Below are 19,675 nucleotides of genomic sequence, written 5' to 3'. Positions count from 1 at the left end.
TAATTTTCTTCCTCCTTCCAGGGCTTCCAGACCTAAAGAAAGTGGTGGTGATTCCATATGTATCTCCAAGAGAAACCATAGATATTTCTAAGATTCCAAACAGGTAATGGGAGCACTACTGGGTGCAGAGGTGATCTTACACGTGGGCTGGGGTAATGCTTTCAGAAAGTTTTGAAATGTTCCTTTTTTTTTTTTTTCCCTCCTTCTTATGCAGTGTCTTTTTAGAAGACTTCCTTGCCACTGGGAAAGGAGACCAGGCTCCCCAGCTGGAGTTTGAGCAGCTGCCTTTCAGCCATCCTCTCTTTATCATGTATTCCTCAGGCACCACAGGGGCACCAAAATGCATGGTTCACTCAGCAGGGGTATGTCCTCCTTCCTGGAGCTGCACTGGCTCTGCTTAACTGCTTGCTTAACTACATTTTTCCTTGAACAGCATCACCCTGTGGTGTATTTTAAGGAAGAATTGATTGCTGACAGTTTTTCAGCAACCTGACAGTGAACCTTTTTATGTGTTAGTGGCTGTTTGAAAGCAAATGTGGATGGGTAAGAATATAAAATATTTTGGTTTAGAAATCAGTGTGGAGACATTTCAGATTCCAGGTGATTCCTGGGAGCAAGTGTCATTCACAAAAGTACCAATAGAAGTGGCTGGATTGATACTTGAAAAGTCAAATAACTTGAATTGGGTGATTGCAACTGATTTTTGGACATTGCAAGCTCCCTATGGGCCTCAAGCTAACAGTTTTCATTATCTGGATAATTTTTTACCTTGAACATTACTTCATGTTTATCAGTTTAGAGTAAGTCACTCTTATCAATCCTTTAGGGAAGGAAGGCAGAGTTGGAATCTCCTTGAGTGTAGGTTTTCATTGTATGGAAACTGCTTGAGGCAGTGTCTTGCTGTGGCTAAAGATAATATCTGATATTGGTGCCAGAATGACCCTTGCCCACTTGCTGTTCCAAAGTCCTAAAAATAGAGGAAGTGACTGCAGCAGTGTTGAAACTTTAATTCTGCTATAATCCTTAACAGAAGGCAGGTTTTTCCCCATTTCAGGCAGGCAGGATGTGTTGTCTGGAGCAATGTGTGTCACTGGAGCTGCACAGCTTTTAGCCAGTCCCTCATTTCTGCTGCTTGCTCTGCAAGTCAGGATGAGCATCCTGCAGGGCTGGGTGGCCTGAGGGCAGGATCCTTTGATGCTGTGCCCCCAGTGTGTGTGCTCTTGCCTCCCTTTGATGGCAGGGACTGGAGGATTTGCCCCCAGACAAATCCCCTGCTGCCTGTAAACACTCTGCTTTATGTGCTATCAATCAGTAGGAGATCATACCAGGCAGTACCAAATGGTCCCTTTGGGACACAAATCCAGGGTTTGTGAAGAAGACAGGAGGTGGGTTTTGAAGTTTGACAGCTGTTTTGAAGCTGTGCTGGCTTTAGACTGGGTAAATACTTGCAGAGGTGGATTAGCAAAAACAGGACAAGGTGTTTTGTTCAGTGATGGTGATAAACAGTAGAGATGAAAAATAGCTGTAGATCAGAGAACAGGACTTTACTTTTGCAAAGTTTTCTTTTCCCATGTTACCTGTTAGCTTGCCCTGAATCATGACTCTGCTCTCCTGAATCATGTACAGAGCTACCTTAGAGTTTAGGTCCAGACTACTCATCCTTGCTGGGTGGATGGATGAGTAAGATCTGTTGTTGGTGATGATTCTGTTCCCTCTAAGTAGCTCTTTAATTGTGGTGCAGAGTGATTTTTTTTTTTTCCTGGTGCTAACACCTCTGGCTGAAAAGCAAATTATTGAATTAGGAACTTCAGTGTTTGAATAGACTCTACACAAAGTCCATGCAAATTAATTCTTAGCTGTCTTTTACACACTTGATTGGGTTTATCTGTTTGTTCTAGGCTTAATCTTGTTTCCATTGGAATTAATAGGATGACTTGCATTGATTTGATTTTTTTAAAAAAGCAGAATTAGCCTACTGTCTTTGCTTTGTTTTCCAGCTTTAGTTTAAACCAAATGTGTTTCTGGTAGTGAAAACAGCAAGATGACATTTTGGTGAAGACATTTCAATTATTGCTTATTTTTAGTATGCTCCAATGCTGATTGTTACTGTACTGATTTCAGATGCCAATAGGCAGCTCACGTTAAATTCACAACTCAGTTTTCTGCAGTAAGTCTCTGGTCTGTTTTCTTGCTACACAGTGAAATGACAGTGAAGTGAAGCCAGGGCATGGGAGATTATTTAAAAAATGGTGGCTCAGAGGAGCAGGCTTTATTTTTGACCCTTGGAAGCAAAGCTGTGTGGTTTTGACCAGTTGGGTGTGCTGCAGAACAACGTTAGTAATTGTTATTCTTTAGTCCTAAAAACATTGGTGGTTCTTCTTGCCTCATTCATATCAGGCCTGTTTCCAGTTATTCCCTGCTCCCAGCTGTGTAAGGAGAGAATTCAGAGCTAAAATCCTCTTCAGGTCGTGTCTATCCATCTCAAGGACTCGCAAGGCTTGGCCTTAAACCTCTGCAGTGCTGCAGATGGCTGCTGTAGCTGCAGGCAAACCCCTCAGGGGCTGTTTGTGCTCAGGCTCAGAGCTCTGCTGCTCAGAGCCCGGCCCCGGGGGCTGCCCCTGGCTCCCTGAGCTGTCAGTGCCCAGCCCTGCTCCTCCAGGCCCTGCTGGGGCTCTGCACAGCTGTGCTGCTGCTTGCTGGCACTCCAGATGTTCAGCACTTCACCAGCCCTGGGCTGGCCCCCAGGAGGAGCAGGGAGTTTTATCAGCTGCCAGATCTGGTGTGAAGTGATAAATGCTTTTGGGGTTTTGTTTGGAGGGTTGTAAAAGTCCTACAAATAAATGAGTCCTGTAAATTAACTCCAGAGAGTGTTTTGGGCTGTGGGTTTAGAACAGCTCTGCCTTCTCCCAGAGTCCTTTTGTTTCCAGCCTGAGATGTATCAGGTTTTGCAGGGAAGTTGTTCATAGCCTATACCTAAAACCATTTTCAAAAATCCCCTTCTGGCTCCAAAACTGTGAAGTAGTGGAAACTAAATGAAGGAAAAAGAAAACCAATATTTATCTGAATTGAATATAACTTTTAATTTTGCTATTTTGTGTGGCTCTTTCGCAATCTCCTGCAGGAACAATGGGCTTTCCTTTATAAATGCAGTAATTATGTAAACACCTGCAATTCTTTTGGCAACCTTACCAAGTTAACGCAGTGTTTCTAAATCCCGATTTTTGGGTGATTTTCAGCTGTAGGAGATGGCAGCTGTAGCTAGATGGCAGCGTTGTGGCAGCTGAGGGTGTTCAAACAGCAGTAGGTGAATTCAGACCTGGTTCCTTTGAGCAGTGAAAATAAAATTTACTCCTTTATTTTTATTTAATGTTTTCTGCTTTTTCTCCCGAAGCACGTGCCAGTTTTATGACTCTCCTTTTTCATTTTGAATGTTTATCTGTAATCTGTTTTCTTTCAGTGTAAATCTTGTTTCATGCTTATGAGGCTCTTAATAGTTTCACTATGATTCCTTGCATAAATGCAAAACCCATTTTTTTTATTTTAACATTGGCTACATTAATTTGTCACTGCAGTGAAGTGACTTAATGAAGTAGTCTGTAAATTTATTTATCCTAGCAAGTTGTGCTTTAATGATGATCAGGAAGGTGGTTTAGCAGCATTTCCAACAAAAGGAAGTAATACATTTCAGGACATGATTAATATTGATGCTCTGAGCAGTGAGACATTTCATGTTTCTAGTCCCTCCAGTGTTTACAAGAGATCTGTACTGTCAGGTCTTTTGTCTCCTAGATGTTAATAGATAAGATAATTTGGACACATGGTGCTAATGTTCAGCAGCTGCTGCAGTTGATGGCAGCTCTCAGTCCTTCACTCCTCCCCTTGCCCAAATACACTGAAAATGAAACTGTCAAAGGGCTTCTCTTGGAAAGTCTGACTGCTGAAAGCCTGCTGTTAAAATTAGGGTCTGCATGGAGTACTCTGCAACTCTGATGGCTGTGTGGAGTTGGAAGGGGAAGGGAGTTGTTTATTCCATGGATTAAAAGTGATGTGCAGTGGGAATTGCTGAGGTCTAATGAGAGAGGCTGAAAAGTTATGTGAGAAAATGGAGAATGCAATTGCTGCTGCTGTTAGATAGGCCCTGGGATTTACTTCAGTTGTAGTTAAAGGGAATACTTGCTTTAATCCTGGAGTACATCCTGCAAGCTATTGACTGTGCTGGTGTTTTTTAAGTCTTAATGTGCTGTCAGAGTTTTGCTTTTCATTTATGTGATCTTGTATTTTCCTTTCTTTTTGCAGGGTACCCTAATACAGCACCTGAAGGAGCACATTCTTCATGGCAACATGAGCAGCAGTGATGTGATTATGTACTACACAACGGCAAGTGGGGCTTAAGGCTTTTTTAGAAACACTAGAACATCCTTTTCCTGTAAAGATGGGACAACTTGTCCTACAAATCCACAAGTATACTTGTTTGTGTGTTGAATTGTTTTACTGCAAAGGATTGTCCCATCTGAGTTTATTAAAAAAAAAAAAATAAATCAGGTGAAATAATAAAATGCAGCAGGGACCTTTCTGACAAAAGGTCAAAGCCATGTTAAATGTTTCTGACCTAACTGGTGAGGAAAACTGATTGATTTTTAGTCTCTTAGGTGTATTGATCAAGCTTGCCTCATCAATATCACCTGCAAATCAGATTCCACCTTGCTGCAGGGCTAGGTCACACTCAAGATGAGAATTTTATGTCTGTTTTCTTTGTGAGGAAAGAAGCTGCCCAGCTCCAAGCTTGATAAAGGAAAGTGGGTATACCTCATCTGTGTGGAGCTCAGTTATGTGGTGGGAGGTGTTCTTCCTGATGCTGTGATGAAGAAAAATGATTGCTGAGCCTTCTGTGAGTGTAGCAGCTGGAGAAGGCTGATGTCTTTCCTCATGAGTTCCCTTGTGAACTTTAACATGCCTAGTCAGTTTGCAGTATCTCCAAGGAGGGATCATGGTAATTGCCTTGTCTTGAGTTCTCCTGGCTCGAGCTGTAGAGCTGTGTGTGCAGGGAGGCATGGAATCCCCACCTCATCAGGTGTTTGTAAGGCTCACTTAGATCAACATCCATCAGGCACGTGCAGCTGAGGCGGCCTGGGACAGCTGGGAGGATGAGCAGAGCTTCAGCCTTGCTTGCTGATGTGATCAGACAAAATCAGTGGTGTGGCTTTAGCAGCAGGAGAACTTCAGGCAGGGCAAGGGGAAGGTGGCACCTCTTGCATGAGGGCAGGGATGGTGCTTGGGTCCAGCTTCTGCCAAGATCTGCAGCAGTGCATCCTCGTAGAGCTGCCTGTGGCTCCCGTGCCAGCAGACAGCACTGCTGGGGCTGCCAGCACTGCAGGCTGGGACAAACTCATGGAGGGTTTCTTCTCTGCTCCAGACTGGCTGGATGATGTGGAATTGGCTGGTGAGTGCCCTTGCTACGGGAGCTTCAGTGGTCCTGTATGATGGATCTCCTCTAATTCCTTCACCAAATGTGCTCTGGGACCTGACTGACAGACTGGGGTATGTATCCAGGGTAAGCAAAGGCTGCTGGCACTGGCTCCTGAGCCAGGCAGCCTCACTGAAGGTGCCGTGCTCTCGGGCAGGAGCTCGTGCACAGCGTGACACTGTTTATCTTTTGGCTCAGCCCTGGGTGGAACTGCTTTTAAAAATTTGTACTAAAACATTTTCTGAGAGAGGAGGAGAGACAAAGAGCTGATTGTTTCAAATTGGAGTCAGGTATTAGAATTCCAGGCAAACAAAGACTTTTGGTTCAATAGTTTTCAAGAGCAGCCTTTTCAAAAGGCAGTAATTGGGAGCAATCTGAAGAGTAATTTCTCAGCACACTCAGAACTTAGTAAATAAGAATTCTTTTTTCAAGCAGCTCAACCTAAGATTTTAACATAGAACTTTGACTTAAAGACATAAATTGACTGGAAAGGCTCAGCAGGGCTGCTTATATTTTCATATTTTGCTTTTTAACCTGTAATGCCTAATTCATACTGATAAGCTATTCAGTAATTGTTTTATGCCATTTTTTGTGCCTGAAAATGCTCACAGCACCCTTTCTTGAAGCTTAGAAAAATAGCAGGTAGCAGATAAACAGCTGTAAAACCCTGTGATTGCATTTAGCTTTGTACACTTTGTTAAACTTCGATTTTAAAAAAAAATATTATTTTGTAACTTTCCTATTTTGCCAGCTGCATGTAAGGAGTAAATTTGAATTTTATTACCAGTAAAACGAGTGTCGTTTTTAATTGATAATTAAAATTGTTTGTGGTGGGAAGTGGATGACAAAAGATTCACTTTCTGACTCTGCATGATTAATAATTTAAACTTCAGTGTCTTTTGTGACATGTAATATTTAAAGACTGACATTTTGTCTCTGGCTATTATAACTGAAGCTTAATGCCAAGTCAAAATGCTTCCAGTAAAACAAAAAAAAAAGGGCACAAAAGAAACCCACAAACTTCAGCCATGCTTCACCCCCAAAGAAACCCTGGTACAACAACAGGCAAAGAAACGAGAATTGAGAAACAACCCAGCTTATTTTTAAGCATTGTCTCCACATGCCAAAAGCAAGGGAAGATAAATGTGTCTGCATGTCTCGCTTTTGTAATCTGGCGCTAAAAGCGGTGGCCATCTGGGTGCTACTTCATCATGCAGTCTGTTCCCAGCTCACTCATATGTTAAATATGTTAAAAAAAAAAAAAGGCTCCAACATGTGAAGATTACCTTCTCCTCTGAAGATGCACCACACTTTCCTTCAGAGAGCATATTCCCAGGGTATCATCAGGATATCTCCTCCTGCGTGGCAGGAATGACTCAAGTGGCCATCCATTAGTGATCTGTGCAAGGGAATTGCTGGATGGTGACTAAATGCAGTTATGTCGCTTTTGGAAGGAAATAAAGGGAGATTTGGCTCTACATGTGCTGTAGAGGAAGTGTCAAAGAGCTTAAAATAGAGAAGCATTTTGTATTCTAATGTAAAATAAGCACTGGTTTGAGGCATGGAAGGAAAGTGAGATGTTACACAAGAGTAAAAATAGTTCATGTGGTTGGCATAGAGGGTAGCTGAGGGGCACTGGGCCGGGGGCTCTCCTGCTGGAAGGTTCCCTGCTCATGGCAGGGACTGCAACTAGATGATCTCTAAGGTTCCTTCCAGTCCAAACCATTCTGTGTGCCCTTCCCATGTGCCTGGTGAATTGCTCTGTGCACTGATGTGTTTGTGCAAGGAGCCTGTTCCTACCTGAGAGGGAAATCTTCCACCAGCATGGCAAAGGGAGACATCCCCTTTTGGCAGTGTTGAAATATCCCCTTCTCCTTGCCTGGAACAGTGTCCTACCTCCCACCCTGCCTTTGGAGTCAAAGCCAGCCTAGCAGGATCTTATTTAAGCTCTGCTGGTGTTGGTATTGCCCATCTCTGTGCTCTTATCTTCATCTGTCTCTGCATTTTCTTGAGTGAGTTTTTATTGCTGTAATGTAAAATGAATCAGCAGAAGCCAGGTAAGAGGATTTCCTGAGTGTCAGCAGGAGCATTAAACTGGCACTTCCACTGACAGATGGAAGAAGCAGAGCTTTTGTTTCAAGTTTTAATTCTGTTGAAGAGCTCTAAATACACTTTGCAGGGGCAGGATGGAATTGTTCAGTTGGGCCAACTTTCCTGTTCATTAGGCATGGGCAGCTCAGGCTTTCACCACTGGAAACTCAACAGGTATCTCCAGAAAGCCACTGGTTGCTGTCCCAAAGTAAAGTAATTTTTTGTCAAGCTGTGCCCTGAAATGGTAAAGTTTTCCTGTGTAAAGACTGTACCAAGGCACTCTTGGGGAATTTTGGCCCATTAATAAAGTAAACATGATAACATTTTGTGATGTCTTTGGAGTGTTCTGCAGTTACAAATTCCTGTAAATGTAAGTGAATGTCTTTGTGAGATGGGAAAGCTTTGCTTAATATTTAAAGATAGAGTTAAAAGTTTCAAAGCTGCAGAGATGACATTTGATCTGACTGATTCTGATAGTTCAAAAGGATGTGCCTTGCACTTGGGAAGCTCTAAGAGGCTGCATTGTTTGTCTATTCCACGTACAGAGTGTGTAACAGCCTCAGCTCACTGCAGTGGGAATGGCAGTTCTTTAGAATCTTAGCATATTTAAATATGCAAAACATGTAAACTTCTTTTCCCTCTAGGATCACCATCCTTGGAACGGGTGCAAAGTGGCTGGCTGTGCTAGAAGAGAAAAATTTAAAACCATGTAAGCTTCAAAAAGCTGGTGAATCCCTTCTCCCTCCTACCTTTTCTCTCCTGGTTCTGGCTCCCTATCTTGTCTCAGCCCTTTATGTAATTATTCTGGATTGTAGTGACAAACAGTTCCAAACACTTGGAAAAATTCTGCCTTAACCTGTGTTGCTTTTCTCCTTTTTAAGGTGAAACACACAATCTGCAAACACTCCACACTATCCTGTCTACAGGATCACCTCTCAAATCTCAAAGCTATGAGTATGTCTACAAACACATAAAAAGCAGTGTCCTCCTGGGATCCATTTCAGGTGAGGCTTTTATGCTGCAGCATCTCAGTAATTCTCTGATTGCCTGTGCAGCTCCTTCCTGCTTGTTTGGGAAGCTTTGAATCATTTGGGATTGGTTATAGTTAAACTGGAATGAGCTGTCTCTTTAGTGCTGAGGTTTTTCTGCATAATTCACTGTGCCATAATGAAACTCAGGCACTCCAAAGTGTTTTTGGTGGATGTTTTGGGTTTTAAGTATGATCATTTATTTTGACTGGCTGTCCTTAGGGGTGGCAGGGTGAGATCAAGCAAAGAGTCTATTAACCTACAGAACATACTGTTCTGCATATAGCTGACTTTAGCAGAAAATACCTCTTGGAGAGTTCCCATTTCAGTTCTTTTGTGCCAAGTAACTGCGCTGCAGATGGATTTTTTTTTTTTTTTTTTTGTTGATTATATAATTAGGGAAATATCAAGCCCCCATGCTGTGCAGTTTGTTGTGAGCAGTGCTGGCTGAAGCAACTCCTGCTCACGTAAGGTCCACCACAGCACTCCCCGTCTTGCTTTGTAACAAGGACTGACTTTCTCAAAGAGCTTTTTAACTCAGTTTGATTTTTAAAATGTAACTATTCTGCTGCTGAAGTTATCTCAGACTCTGAGCTCAGTAAGAGTAGTGCTGAATCTAGAACTTGCTACTACAGACATTAATAGACTCAAATGCAGAAGCCTATTTTTGAGAAAAGCTAACATGATTGATTTCTGTCTTAATTCTCTTCCATAAAGTCCTAGAAAGACTATAAATATTCCAGTTAAGTAAGCACTTTGACAGTATCTATTTTTCTTAAGATAACTGTTCATCCTGAAGGCCTGGCTCCCCTCCTCCCATGCTGATAAGGTATAAAAGCTAAGTAAATGTAGCTTGACTGGTTACTTTAAACTAATGAAAACAAACAAGAAGACATTTCTAAGTAATTCTGTAAATATCTGAAGTCTGTAAAGCAGGCCCTGTTTGTCTTCTCTCTCCTATAAATGGAAATTTCCTTAAATGAGATTAAAGAGACTGTTGAAAGGAGAAAAGTTATGCCTTAAGGGATAGCTCTGCATGAAAGGCATGCACATATAACAAGATATATAAAGTAAGGAAGAAAACCTTTTAATAAAAGTCACAACATGCTAGATAATGCTGTTTGTTCTGTGCTGCTTAGTGTGGATCAGAAGCCTTTGGCAAAGGTTGGCAGTTGGCTGTTCCTATGTTCCAATGTAGTTCACAGGTTTGCTTTTTCCAAAAAATAGTGTATCTTCTAAATGGATTTCTTTTATTGTAGGTGGAACAGATATAATTTCATGTTTCATGGGTCACAATGTTACAGTTCCTGTTTACAAAGGAGAAATTCAGGCCAGAAATCTTGGAATGGCTGTAGAAGCATGGAATGATGAAGGTAACTATGATCCAAAATACTGTGCACACTTAGAAAATACAGTTGCTAGGTGATCTTAACTTAAACAACAAGTAGTAAGTGTAGATGCTCTTTGCTTTGTAACTCTTGTTTTTTACAGAAAGGAAATGTGGAAAATACCTTTTTTTTTTTTTTTTTTTTTTTTTTTTTTGTCAACAGGAAAACCAGTTTGGGGTGAAAGTGGAGAGCTGGTTTGCACGAAGCCCATTCCCTGTCAGCCCACACACTTCTGGAACGATGAGAATGGAAGCAAATACAGAAAAGCTTATTTTTCCAAATTCCCAGGTATGTCATGAAGGCCTTTGGATGGTGCAGACTGTAAGGGGAGGCCCAGGCTTATTTGCTGCTGCCCAGTGACAGCCACAGGTGCAGCATTTCCAGGGTGAGGTCTTACATTCCAGAACACCTCGCTCTGTTTTCTCGTGCTTTGTTTTGCCTGGAGATCCACATACCAGCAGTAAGGACCTCTGCAAAGCTCCAATTCACTTTGGCTGCTGCTCTCATGAGGCAGCTCTGCCTGCCCCAGCCTGCAGTGCAGGCACAGGCTTCTGGCACGGGTGTGAGCTGGAAGTTGAGCAGGGCAGGCAGCAGTCAGCTATTAGAGAGTGCTGCTGCACCTCTGCCAGGCTGCTCCTGCCTGCCTGGAGGAGTCAATCCCAAGGGAAGAGAGCTGACCTGCTGCCTCATTAGCAGGAGGATTAAATATATATTAAATATGTGCTCAGACATGCAGCCTTAGCCTTCTACAGGATAAAATAACAGGCACCTGTGGACCAGAGGCTTTTCGTAGTAATTGTGGAGGACTCTGCTCATCCAGGGCTTTTCCTGATGTGGCACAGCCATGCCAAATCCCCTGGTGCCTCTGGGGCAGGGATTTTTTAAGAGCAGGATCTCCAGCTGCTGTTTTTTTTGGATGTGGAAGCTTTTTTTTTTAATAAATAGCAACAGTTCAGAGTGGATTCATAAGAAAAGTCAGGATGTGCAGCAGGAGATAATCACACAGGAAAGCTGAGGAATGTGAAAGTTGCAGTCTGCATGTAAGCCTGAAAGCAGTAAATAGAAAAAAAAAAAATCTGTGTGACAGTTTTAAGACTGAAATCATGGAGGTTCTGTCTGGACCCCTTTTCTGTCTTTCCTTGTAAGTGGGATTGAGATGGTAAACAGTTAAGTTGGAAAATGGTCTTATGTGCAAATAATTGAGCTTGGTGTTTTTCCTCAGAAAAACTTGAATAGAATTGGGTTGTACTTCTGGTTTTGGCAGGCTGCTGTGGCAGTATCAATCTTAAATAATACTGAAAAGTCAAACCTGATTTTGCATTAAGACAAATAAAGAAGAGTAAGCACAAAAGCTCTCTAGGGAAGTGTTGATACCTATTACACAAGGCAAGAATTGTGCATAATAAAAAAAAGGATCAAGAAAGACAATGAATCGAGGTGGGAATGTTGTTACTGCTGTGGAAAATGCTTCCAGTAATTCAAAATGAGGTATTCAGAGCAGCTGGTTTTTTAAGGAGTGCTGTGTAGTCATGCAAACAAGCAATGAGGTGATAACCTGGGGCTTGATCCTGATTTCTGAGCTGCTCTGGGTGTGCTGGTTCTTACAGTGAATGTGGTGTGGATTGCTGGTGTAGCTCAGTACTGTCACCCTGGCTGGGGGGAGTACCTCAGTTGGTATTTCTGTGTATTTCACTCAGTTAATGCCAGTTGAGTTACACAATATCTGCTGTGACTGCATGAGGAAATCCTGCTTAACCTTTGCCATTCCCCACCAGGTGTCTGGGCCCATGGTGATTACTGCAAAATTAACCCCAAGACTGGAGGAATTGTCATGCTGGGTCGCAGGTACAGAGTTCTGGTGGGAGTGCTTGGAGGAAACAAGTGTTAAAATCTGCAGTCTTCACCTAGGAGTAAAATGCACATGATTCTGTCACCCTTGTTAGCTTTCTATTAATTTTATTGAATCCCACCTTGTGGATCTCAACCTTTAAATTAATCACAGGAGCTGGATTTGAGGGAAGGGAGCTCATTTTGAGGTTCACTTCTGTATTTATGAACACAAGACTGTACTGGACATGGTTTTGTGTTCCATGGTTCACAGTGGTCACGGGAGTTTGGGTTGAGAGTGCAGCACATTCAAGGTGGTGACTTGGGGAATTTGTTTTGTGGTCTTGGCTTTGCCACCACCTTGTTTTACAGCAAAACTTCCTTACAGAAGGTCAGGTATTAAGTTGTGCCTGTGTCAGTGATCACAGACATTCAGGATCACAACTGAGGCTGGATTTACTGTTTGCATTTCAAAGCTGCTGTTTGAAACAAAGTTGGGTGAATTACTAATGTTGCTGTTCTCTGTACAGATTCATTCTGATCAGTAAAATGCCTTTTTGACTCAAATTCTCTTAAAATTTTGTTTCTAATGTGGTTTTGCTCTCACTAGAGAGACTTGCTTAATTGCATCATTTTTTCCTCTTGATCAAGCTGTAATCACACTTTAATGTTGCTTTGTTTTCTTTGTGATTTTTCAGTGATGGTACGTTAAATCCAAATGGAGTAAGATTTGGAAGTTCTGAAATCTATAACATAGGTATGAAATCAACTTTCCACCTCTTCCAGCTATGACACTGTTGCCTTAAATCTGAAATTTAAGCATTAAAAAACTGTTTAGAAGGATTAAGTAAGAAAAAACTTGCTGTTCTGCAATTGAGACAGTACAGAGTATGTTAGTTCAGTAAAATTTGATTTTGTAAACTTGGAACTGGTTGCTTTCCTGAAGTATCTGTAGGGTGGGAGGTGACTCATTGGGATATACAAAATCAACATGTTATGGAGCAGGTTTTTTCTTTTTCCCCTAACCTGTCAGGGTTTTCTTCTTCCCCTCAAGGCAAGCTCTTGACACTGTTTCTATTGTACCTTTCTGATAATTAGAAGTAGTTCTTGAGCTTGTGCTTTGTGTTTCAAAGCCTGTGTTGTGACAGGTGGGGAAACTGTCCCTGCAGAGGTGCTCATCTGAGACTCAAGGACGTGCTGCCTCCTTGTTCTTGTGTCACCAGGACTTTGTGTCCTGTCTGTGCTGCAGTGGGGAAAGCCAGAGAAAACGGCTTTGCGTAGAACCTTCTGTCCCAAAAGCAGCAGTAAACTTTTGTTATGGATCTCAGTGGTCCTTAAACCTGGATTTTTATAAACCTAAAACTCCAGAGCAGGCAGAGGTGAAGCTTTACCCAGGCAGAGGATGCCTGTTTCCCTTTGCCCACGCAGGTGATGTTTTTGTTCGATACGAGAGAAAAGCCGCGCGTCCAGGACGCCGCGCAAACCCAAGCTCTAACAAAGACTCCCTTTGCAGTGGAAGCCTTCGAGGAGGTGTCTGACAGCCTCTGCGTCCCTCAGTACAACAAGGACGGCGAGGAGAGGGTGATCCTGTTCCTGAAGATGGCCTCCAGCCACGCCTTCAGCCGCAGCCTGGTGAAGCGCATCCAGGACGCCATCCGCGTGGCGCTCTCCGCCAGGCACGTCCCCAGCCTCATCCTGGAAACCAAAGGCATCCCGGTATGTCAGGGGAAAGGCTGCCTGCTGTTTTCTTTGTCACCTTGAATAGTAATTAAGGAGCAGTTGTCACTGCTCTTCAAACCCACATACGTGGAAATTTTAGCATCTCAAAAGTGTATTCGGGCTTTATAAATAGTTTGTCTATGTTGCCTAGCAACATCTTTTCATCTCCTCTTCAGCTAAGCGTGTTTTTTGTTTTTTAAATGAGTTGCGTTTTCTCAGTAGTGTGTTTTTCAAGCTCTTAAAAGAAAATAGTAAAAAGGTCATTTAACTTGAGCTTTTCTGGCTATCCATAAGCATATTTTGTTTTTGTTTTCCTGTTACAAGTGACTTTCTTAGGAAAGCTGAGAGCACTTGGTGAATTCAGAAGATCATTTTGGAAACCATTTCACTTTTACATCTGTTTAACCACTTAAATGTAGCTCTATCACTGTCTTAACTATAACAGTAATTAAAATGAAATTGTTGTGCTTGTTCAGGGGGAGAAACGTGTGCAGCTGAAGGTTCTTCTGCTCAGTCTGCTGAGGCCGTTCTGCTGGAGCTCTCTGTGTGAACTCTTTAGTTGGAATGTCTGTTCTGTAGCCCTCAGTGACTCTGAGCAGCAGAATGGGGGTGCAGGGTGTGTTTTTTCCTCAGACTTGAGTGTGTCCAGACAAAAGACTTGAGACTTCAGAGCCATCATTTGAACCTGGTACCCCTCTGCTGGCAGTGTAGGCTTCCATGTGGAAGTGCTGTAGGGCTCTGGTCCACAGAGGGATTCTCTGCTCCTGATCTCTTGAGTTCATTTTGTTTCAGGATGTTGTTGGCAGATTTTGAGTCCTTGGCCCCAAAAGTCTTTGCATGAGTGTAAAATTCCCTGAAGTTCCCATTTTCTGGGCTGCAGCTCAGCTTCTGTGTGGAGTGTTGAACTTGAACTGTGTGAATCACCTGAATGTACAGCAGGGAGGTGCTTGGGATGGGCTGCCCCTCAGGAGAGCCTGCTTGGATCATTAATTAGCTCACACATTGACTGAATTGAGTGAATTTTAATTACCTTTCAGGTAAATCTGCCAGTGGTGAAGTGATCAAAGCTGTCTCTCATCTTTCTTTAAAAGTTTTGCATGGAAGGGAAGCTGCTGCTTTTGGAAATGTGCTTCACTCCTCTTCTGAAAACACAATCTGATCCTGACACTGTGTTCTGGTACAAACAGTACAGCTGTGCTGAGGTGATTTAGCAGCACAAAACATGGTTTTAGTAGGATATTTAGTATTTAAAACACAGTGTGAGTCTGTCTAGTTCTGTCCTGCCCAGATAAACATTCTGGTCATCATCCACAGGATTTACTGATTAAAGTAAACTAATTTACTTGGAACAGCCTTATCTTTTTTTGAAGGGGGCAGTTCCCTTGAAGGCCATTGAGCTGTTGTGGTTTCTGGTGTGAAAATGAGGTTGCTGATTGTTGATGAGAGAGATGAAGGTGGCTCAGGAGGGTAGGGTTACGCATGACTTCAGCAGATCTAATAAAGAAAAGTTGGATTTTTTGTATCCAGACAATATTGTAAGGGCGTGCTGAGGATTATTTCACCTGGTCTGAATGATGTCCAGTTCCAGATGCACCATTTATCAGTGGTGGGGCCTGGAGCTCAGGAGGTTCAGTGGCTTTGGAGGCCAGGACCAGCCTGGGTTCCTCCCCCAGCAGACTGAGCAGTAAAGCAGGTGGGGTCCTGTTCCCAGAGCAGGCAGAAACATTGAGGAGGGGTTTGTGTGTCAGCCTTTCAAAGCTGCCACCCCCAAAATCTCAGTGGTACCAGCACCAGGAAGGGGCTCAGAAAGCCTTGGTGCCTCTAAGAACAGAGATCACCCAAGCTAGGCTTAGGCTGCTCCTGTTCACACTGCAGCCCATCCTCCTTCTGTGCCAGAAATTACAGCTCTGATCCTAAGAGAAGAATTAGGGTTTTATTCTGCAGGGTCCTTCCTTTGAGTCACACCATGTAATAGAATTCATGTGGTGCAGAAGTGCAGGTGAAGTCTCTGCTGGTTCCAGTTTATTTTATTTGTTATGGTTTGTTTTGAAATGCTTAGCTGTAGAGGAGCATTTAAGCTCAGTTTCACTTCACCCTTTTAGAAAAACTGTCCAATTCAAATAAGAAAATCCTGGTTTTCTTCTTCCAAAGCCCAGCGCAGTTGGGCTTTGTTCTTTGAGTCCACCCTTAAAAAATAAAAATTGTTTGAACATTGGATGTGTCAGAACATAAAACCCAAATATTTTTAGTGTTTGTACCATGATTCTGATCTGGTTTTGTTGTTTTATATTGGAGCTTGATCATGTTCTCACAGAACTGCCAGTAGGAGTAATAAACTGACACAAACTCTTTGAATTCTACCTACTCTTCAAGTGATTTTTCAGAAGAAAGTGCTTCACGTGTAACAAAAGAGAAGGCATTCTGCTAAATTTTGATAGAGTTCTGGAATTGGTGGGGGGTTTCATGAATATTTTCATAAAACCACTACATGAAAAAAAAAAAAGTCATTTTATCTTTGCTGGTTTTGTTTTTCAGTATACAGTAAATGGGAAGAAAGTGGAAGTAGCTGTGAAGCAAATCATTGCAGGGAAAGAAGTTGAGCAGCGGGGAGCTTTCTCAAACCCAGAGGCTTTGGACCTCTACCAGAATATTCCTGAGCTTCAAGACTATTAAAGTCACTTTTTTGGTTTGGTTTTTTTTTTTTTTTTTTTGTGTCTGTCTTAGTTCTGTATTTGTTTTGTATATACCAATACTGTATGTAAAGAAAAAGCTCTATTTAATACCAGTGGTTCTTTTAAAAGGAAAAAAAAAATATTTCATGAAGTGCATTATGAAAGGCTTGGGTAAAGCTTAGCTCCCTTTTATTGGTTAAATATGCCATATATTTTGGAGTTTTTTTTCCAGCCTGGAAGGAGAAACCTGCCTGTTTTGATTTTTATATATATGAGTGCATCTTTTCTGGTTTCATTTACATCAGCAGCCCATCAAATGGGAGCACCAATAGTTGCAGATAGAATATTTCTTTCATAAAATATTTGCTTTTTTTTTTTTTTTTAAACTGGATTTTTAACAACACTTTTCAATCCCTGTGTTTGACCCCTGTAAGGGAATACACAGTGACTTGAACCCCTTGCCCCTGAACCATGCAAGTGTTCTCTGTGTAGTGTGCATTAAGATGTTTTTATGAAGCCAAATCATAATGCACTAAACCCATTTGACTCAGAATCATTTCTTGAAATATCTCGTGGTACCTCTGAGGGTAACTGCTGCTGCATTTTGTGCTGTAGCCTTCTCATTGTTTTGAGCTGATGGCTGAGAGACTTCTGGGGGCTCAGAAGGTGAAGGGAGCATTCCCTCCTTATTCCTGGGGTAACTCCAGGTTATTTCCTGGAATTTGCTGACATTACTGTGGATTGACATAATTACACTTGAAGAAGACATTTTGCTTCCTTGGTTGAAGTCCTTTATTGGCTCCAAGTTTAGCTGAGGAATTCCAGGGTGTTTCTTTATTAAAAGCTGATGGGTTTTGTAACTTTTTTTACTAAATGTTGTGTTGAAAGTGAGAGACCCCTTTTCTAGGTCTGTAACCTTCCAGTTTATAAAGGGAAAAATACTGTAATTAAAAAACTGAGCTTACTGAAACAGCGAAATGGAAGCACTAAAGTGTTTTGTTTTTCATAAAATACAGTTGCAGTAGTTGTACCAACCCTCTGGCATTCAGTGTCTCCTGCACTATTTGAATTTTGTGGGTGAAATATTATTGTACTTACAATTGTGTTGAATGCATTCAGCATTGATAAAGAGTTAATTAAAAGGAATCAATTCTTTATATATAATAATTATATATTACATCTCTCACCTGTTGCTGTCTTTATTTTCCTTTTAACTGGTTGTCATGAAATAATTTTTAGCTCAGTTTGTTACTGATTTTAAGGGGTTTAATCCAAGCCCAAAACTTTCTGTGCTGGTACTTTCCCTACTGTATCAAGTCAGATGCTGATGTGATAATAAAAATACCAAGGACCCATTAGAAAAGTATAAAAAGGAGCTATCCAAGCTGCCAATAACCTATGATTAAAAGTACTTTTAAATTCCTTCCCCTTCTGGCTTGCTATATATAAATTTTACATTAACTGTGACTTTGTATTCATTAAAACTTCATTATATTGTTCTTTAATTCATGCAAAATGTCTGAGGTTTACAAAGCCCACAGAATCTTATTAATAAGTAATTTTGGGTTCTTTCATTAATTAAAGATAGTTTAGAAGCACAGATACATTAAGAACATATACAATGCCTGGAGGCTGCTTTTTCTAATCCTTTATAATGCTGGAAACACTGGGGAAAGTTTAATTAATGGATATCATTTGGTCTCTCGTAATTGTCGGATGTTGCAAAGCTTTTCCCAGACATCAGTTACAAACAAAAATCCAGATTTCCTTCTGTATTGCCCTGAAAATTCCAGTTTTACCCAGAAACACTGGATGGATGCCTGAGGGCTGCTGGGATGTAGCTGTTGTACCTTGAGTGCATAGCCCTCTTCTTTTTTTTTTTCTTTTTTTTTCCTTTTTTTTCCCTGTTGCCTATTTATAATTTGAGGTTCACAGTGTTTTGCCTGGAAAGCTCCATGTGCAGATTTCAGTGGGATGTGTGGCATGCAAATAGAGCTGGCTCTGGAAATGGCTTCAAGCTCTGACTGAAATGTTCAGCAGCAAAGCAGAGCAGAGGAACTCCAGGCTCGGTACAAATTTGAGTGACTCTTGAATGATGGGATGGAATCAGCCCATTTGCCCTCGGGGGATGTGGTTTTATCACTCCCCTCTTGGAAATGTGCTTTTGTCAGCTCCTGTTAGAGCAGGTACTTCCCCCTCCCACTGCCTTACGATCTCAATTAATTTCCCTGGTTAGTGGTGGTTCTCTAGGACATAAAATGAGCTGGTACACAGCAGCCCAAGCAGGGCACAGCTGATAAAATTGTTTATTGTTATGTGCAAGAGAAAGGGGTTGTGTGGATTACTTATACAGTGGTTTTAAAACCACAGGTAATTGCCTGATGGAATGCAACTTCCCTGAGGCCATTATTGTCTTGCAGTTTAGTGCATACATATTTAAAAGTATTTCATTTATGAGCTGAGCAGTCACTCACACAGGTAAATGGGCATTAAAATTAGGTTTAAAATGCAGTAGGAAGGAGTGTACCAGGGTCTGAGACTTGAGACAGAGCTGCAGGGTTCTGGGCTGGGGGAAACTGGAGAGTGTAGGGAATGCTCTGGGCCACCTTTGAGACCCTGATCAGAGATGTAGAAAAAGGCTTTGGAATTCCAAAATTCACCTACAGGTGCCCTCTGGAGTTCTGCATGAGCAATTCCTCCACTGAAATTGTTCAGCTTGTGAGTGGTTTCGTGAGGTGCCAGTCTGCTGCCTGGATCTTGCAAAACTGAGGATAAATCTCAGATTGCTTGGTTCATCCTTCTCCTTTCCAAAGGGAAGGGCATTTTTAGCTCATTTATAACCAGGTCCTGGAGAGCAACAAGATGCAGCTTCATTTTCTTCTACGTATTTTGTAGCAAGAGGAAGCTCCCATGTCCTAAGCTGTGTTCTGCCAGGAATAAAAGCAGGGTGGGCGTTGCTGTGAGGTGTGGCCACAATCCGGGGTGGCAGGCCGGGAGCTGAGGGGAGCACACACATTTCCCGTGCTGGGAATTTGGGGCCTCTTTAGGTTGCAATAATGAAGTAATGAGCATCAGCCTGAGCATCGTGCTCTGCGCGATCCGTGTGCGGAGTGGGAGTGACTGTCACACACGGGAGAGGGAAGCAGCTCTGGGATGCTGTCAGGGAGTCCAGAGCAGCTCCAGCTGCAGAACAATGAGCTGTCCCAAAGCATTAGGGCAGGGGCTCCAGCTGTCCGCACGATTTCTCACCGTGGGCCAGAGAAATTCCCCCAAACCAGCAGCTGGAGATGAACTCCAGTGAGGAGCCAGCTCTGGTGGGGGTGGGAAAATCCTCAGCATGCTGTTGTTTAACTGGGCTGTGCAGCACATTAGTGAGAGCTTAATTGGGCCTTGTACTTGTTAATTAGAAGACCGTAACGAATTCTCGTCCTACTACTTGGGACAAGTGGTTTTGCAAAGTTCAAGAGGCTTATCAGCATTCAGCCT

The 19,675-nt window shown here is 42.2% G+C and overlaps 1 protein-coding gene across 1 annotated transcript in view; it reads left to right on the top strand.

The window, feature by feature from the left end:
- The window catches only part of AACS (acetoacetyl-CoA synthetase), a 37,692-nt gene extending 20,317 nt beyond the window's left edge, over positions 1–17,375 (top strand). Inside the window, exons 7-18 of the mRNA XM_053994082.1 lie at positions 22–103; positions 215–362; positions 4,297–4,377; positions 5,414–5,538; positions 8,200–8,264; positions 8,437–8,559; positions 9,843–9,956; positions 10,134–10,259; positions 11,747–11,816; positions 12,497–12,555; positions 13,312–13,514; positions 16,053–17,375. Coding sequence (XP_053850057.1) covers positions 22–103; positions 215–362; positions 4,297–4,377; positions 5,414–5,538; positions 8,200–8,264; positions 8,437–8,559; positions 9,843–9,956; positions 10,134–10,259; positions 11,747–11,816; positions 12,497–12,555; positions 13,312–13,514; positions 16,053–16,190 — 1,334 coding nt within the window. The 3' untranslated portion in view covers positions 16,191–17,375. The remainder of the gene's footprint in view (positions 1–21; positions 104–214; positions 363–4,296; positions 4,378–5,413; positions 5,539–8,199; positions 8,265–8,436; positions 8,560–9,842; positions 9,957–10,133; positions 10,260–11,746; positions 11,817–12,496; positions 12,556–13,311; positions 13,515–16,052) is intronic.
- Positions 17,376–19,675: the final 2,300 nt, after the last annotated feature.

Source organism: Vidua macroura, chromosome 18 (assembly GCF_024509145.1).
Source record: "Vidua macroura isolate BioBank_ID:100142 chromosome 18, ASM2450914v1, whole genome shotgun sequence".
Taxonomy (NCBI): domain Eukaryota; kingdom Metazoa; phylum Chordata; class Aves; order Passeriformes; family Viduidae; genus Vidua; species Vidua macroura.
This window is presented reverse-complemented; position numbering and strand designations above follow the sequence as displayed.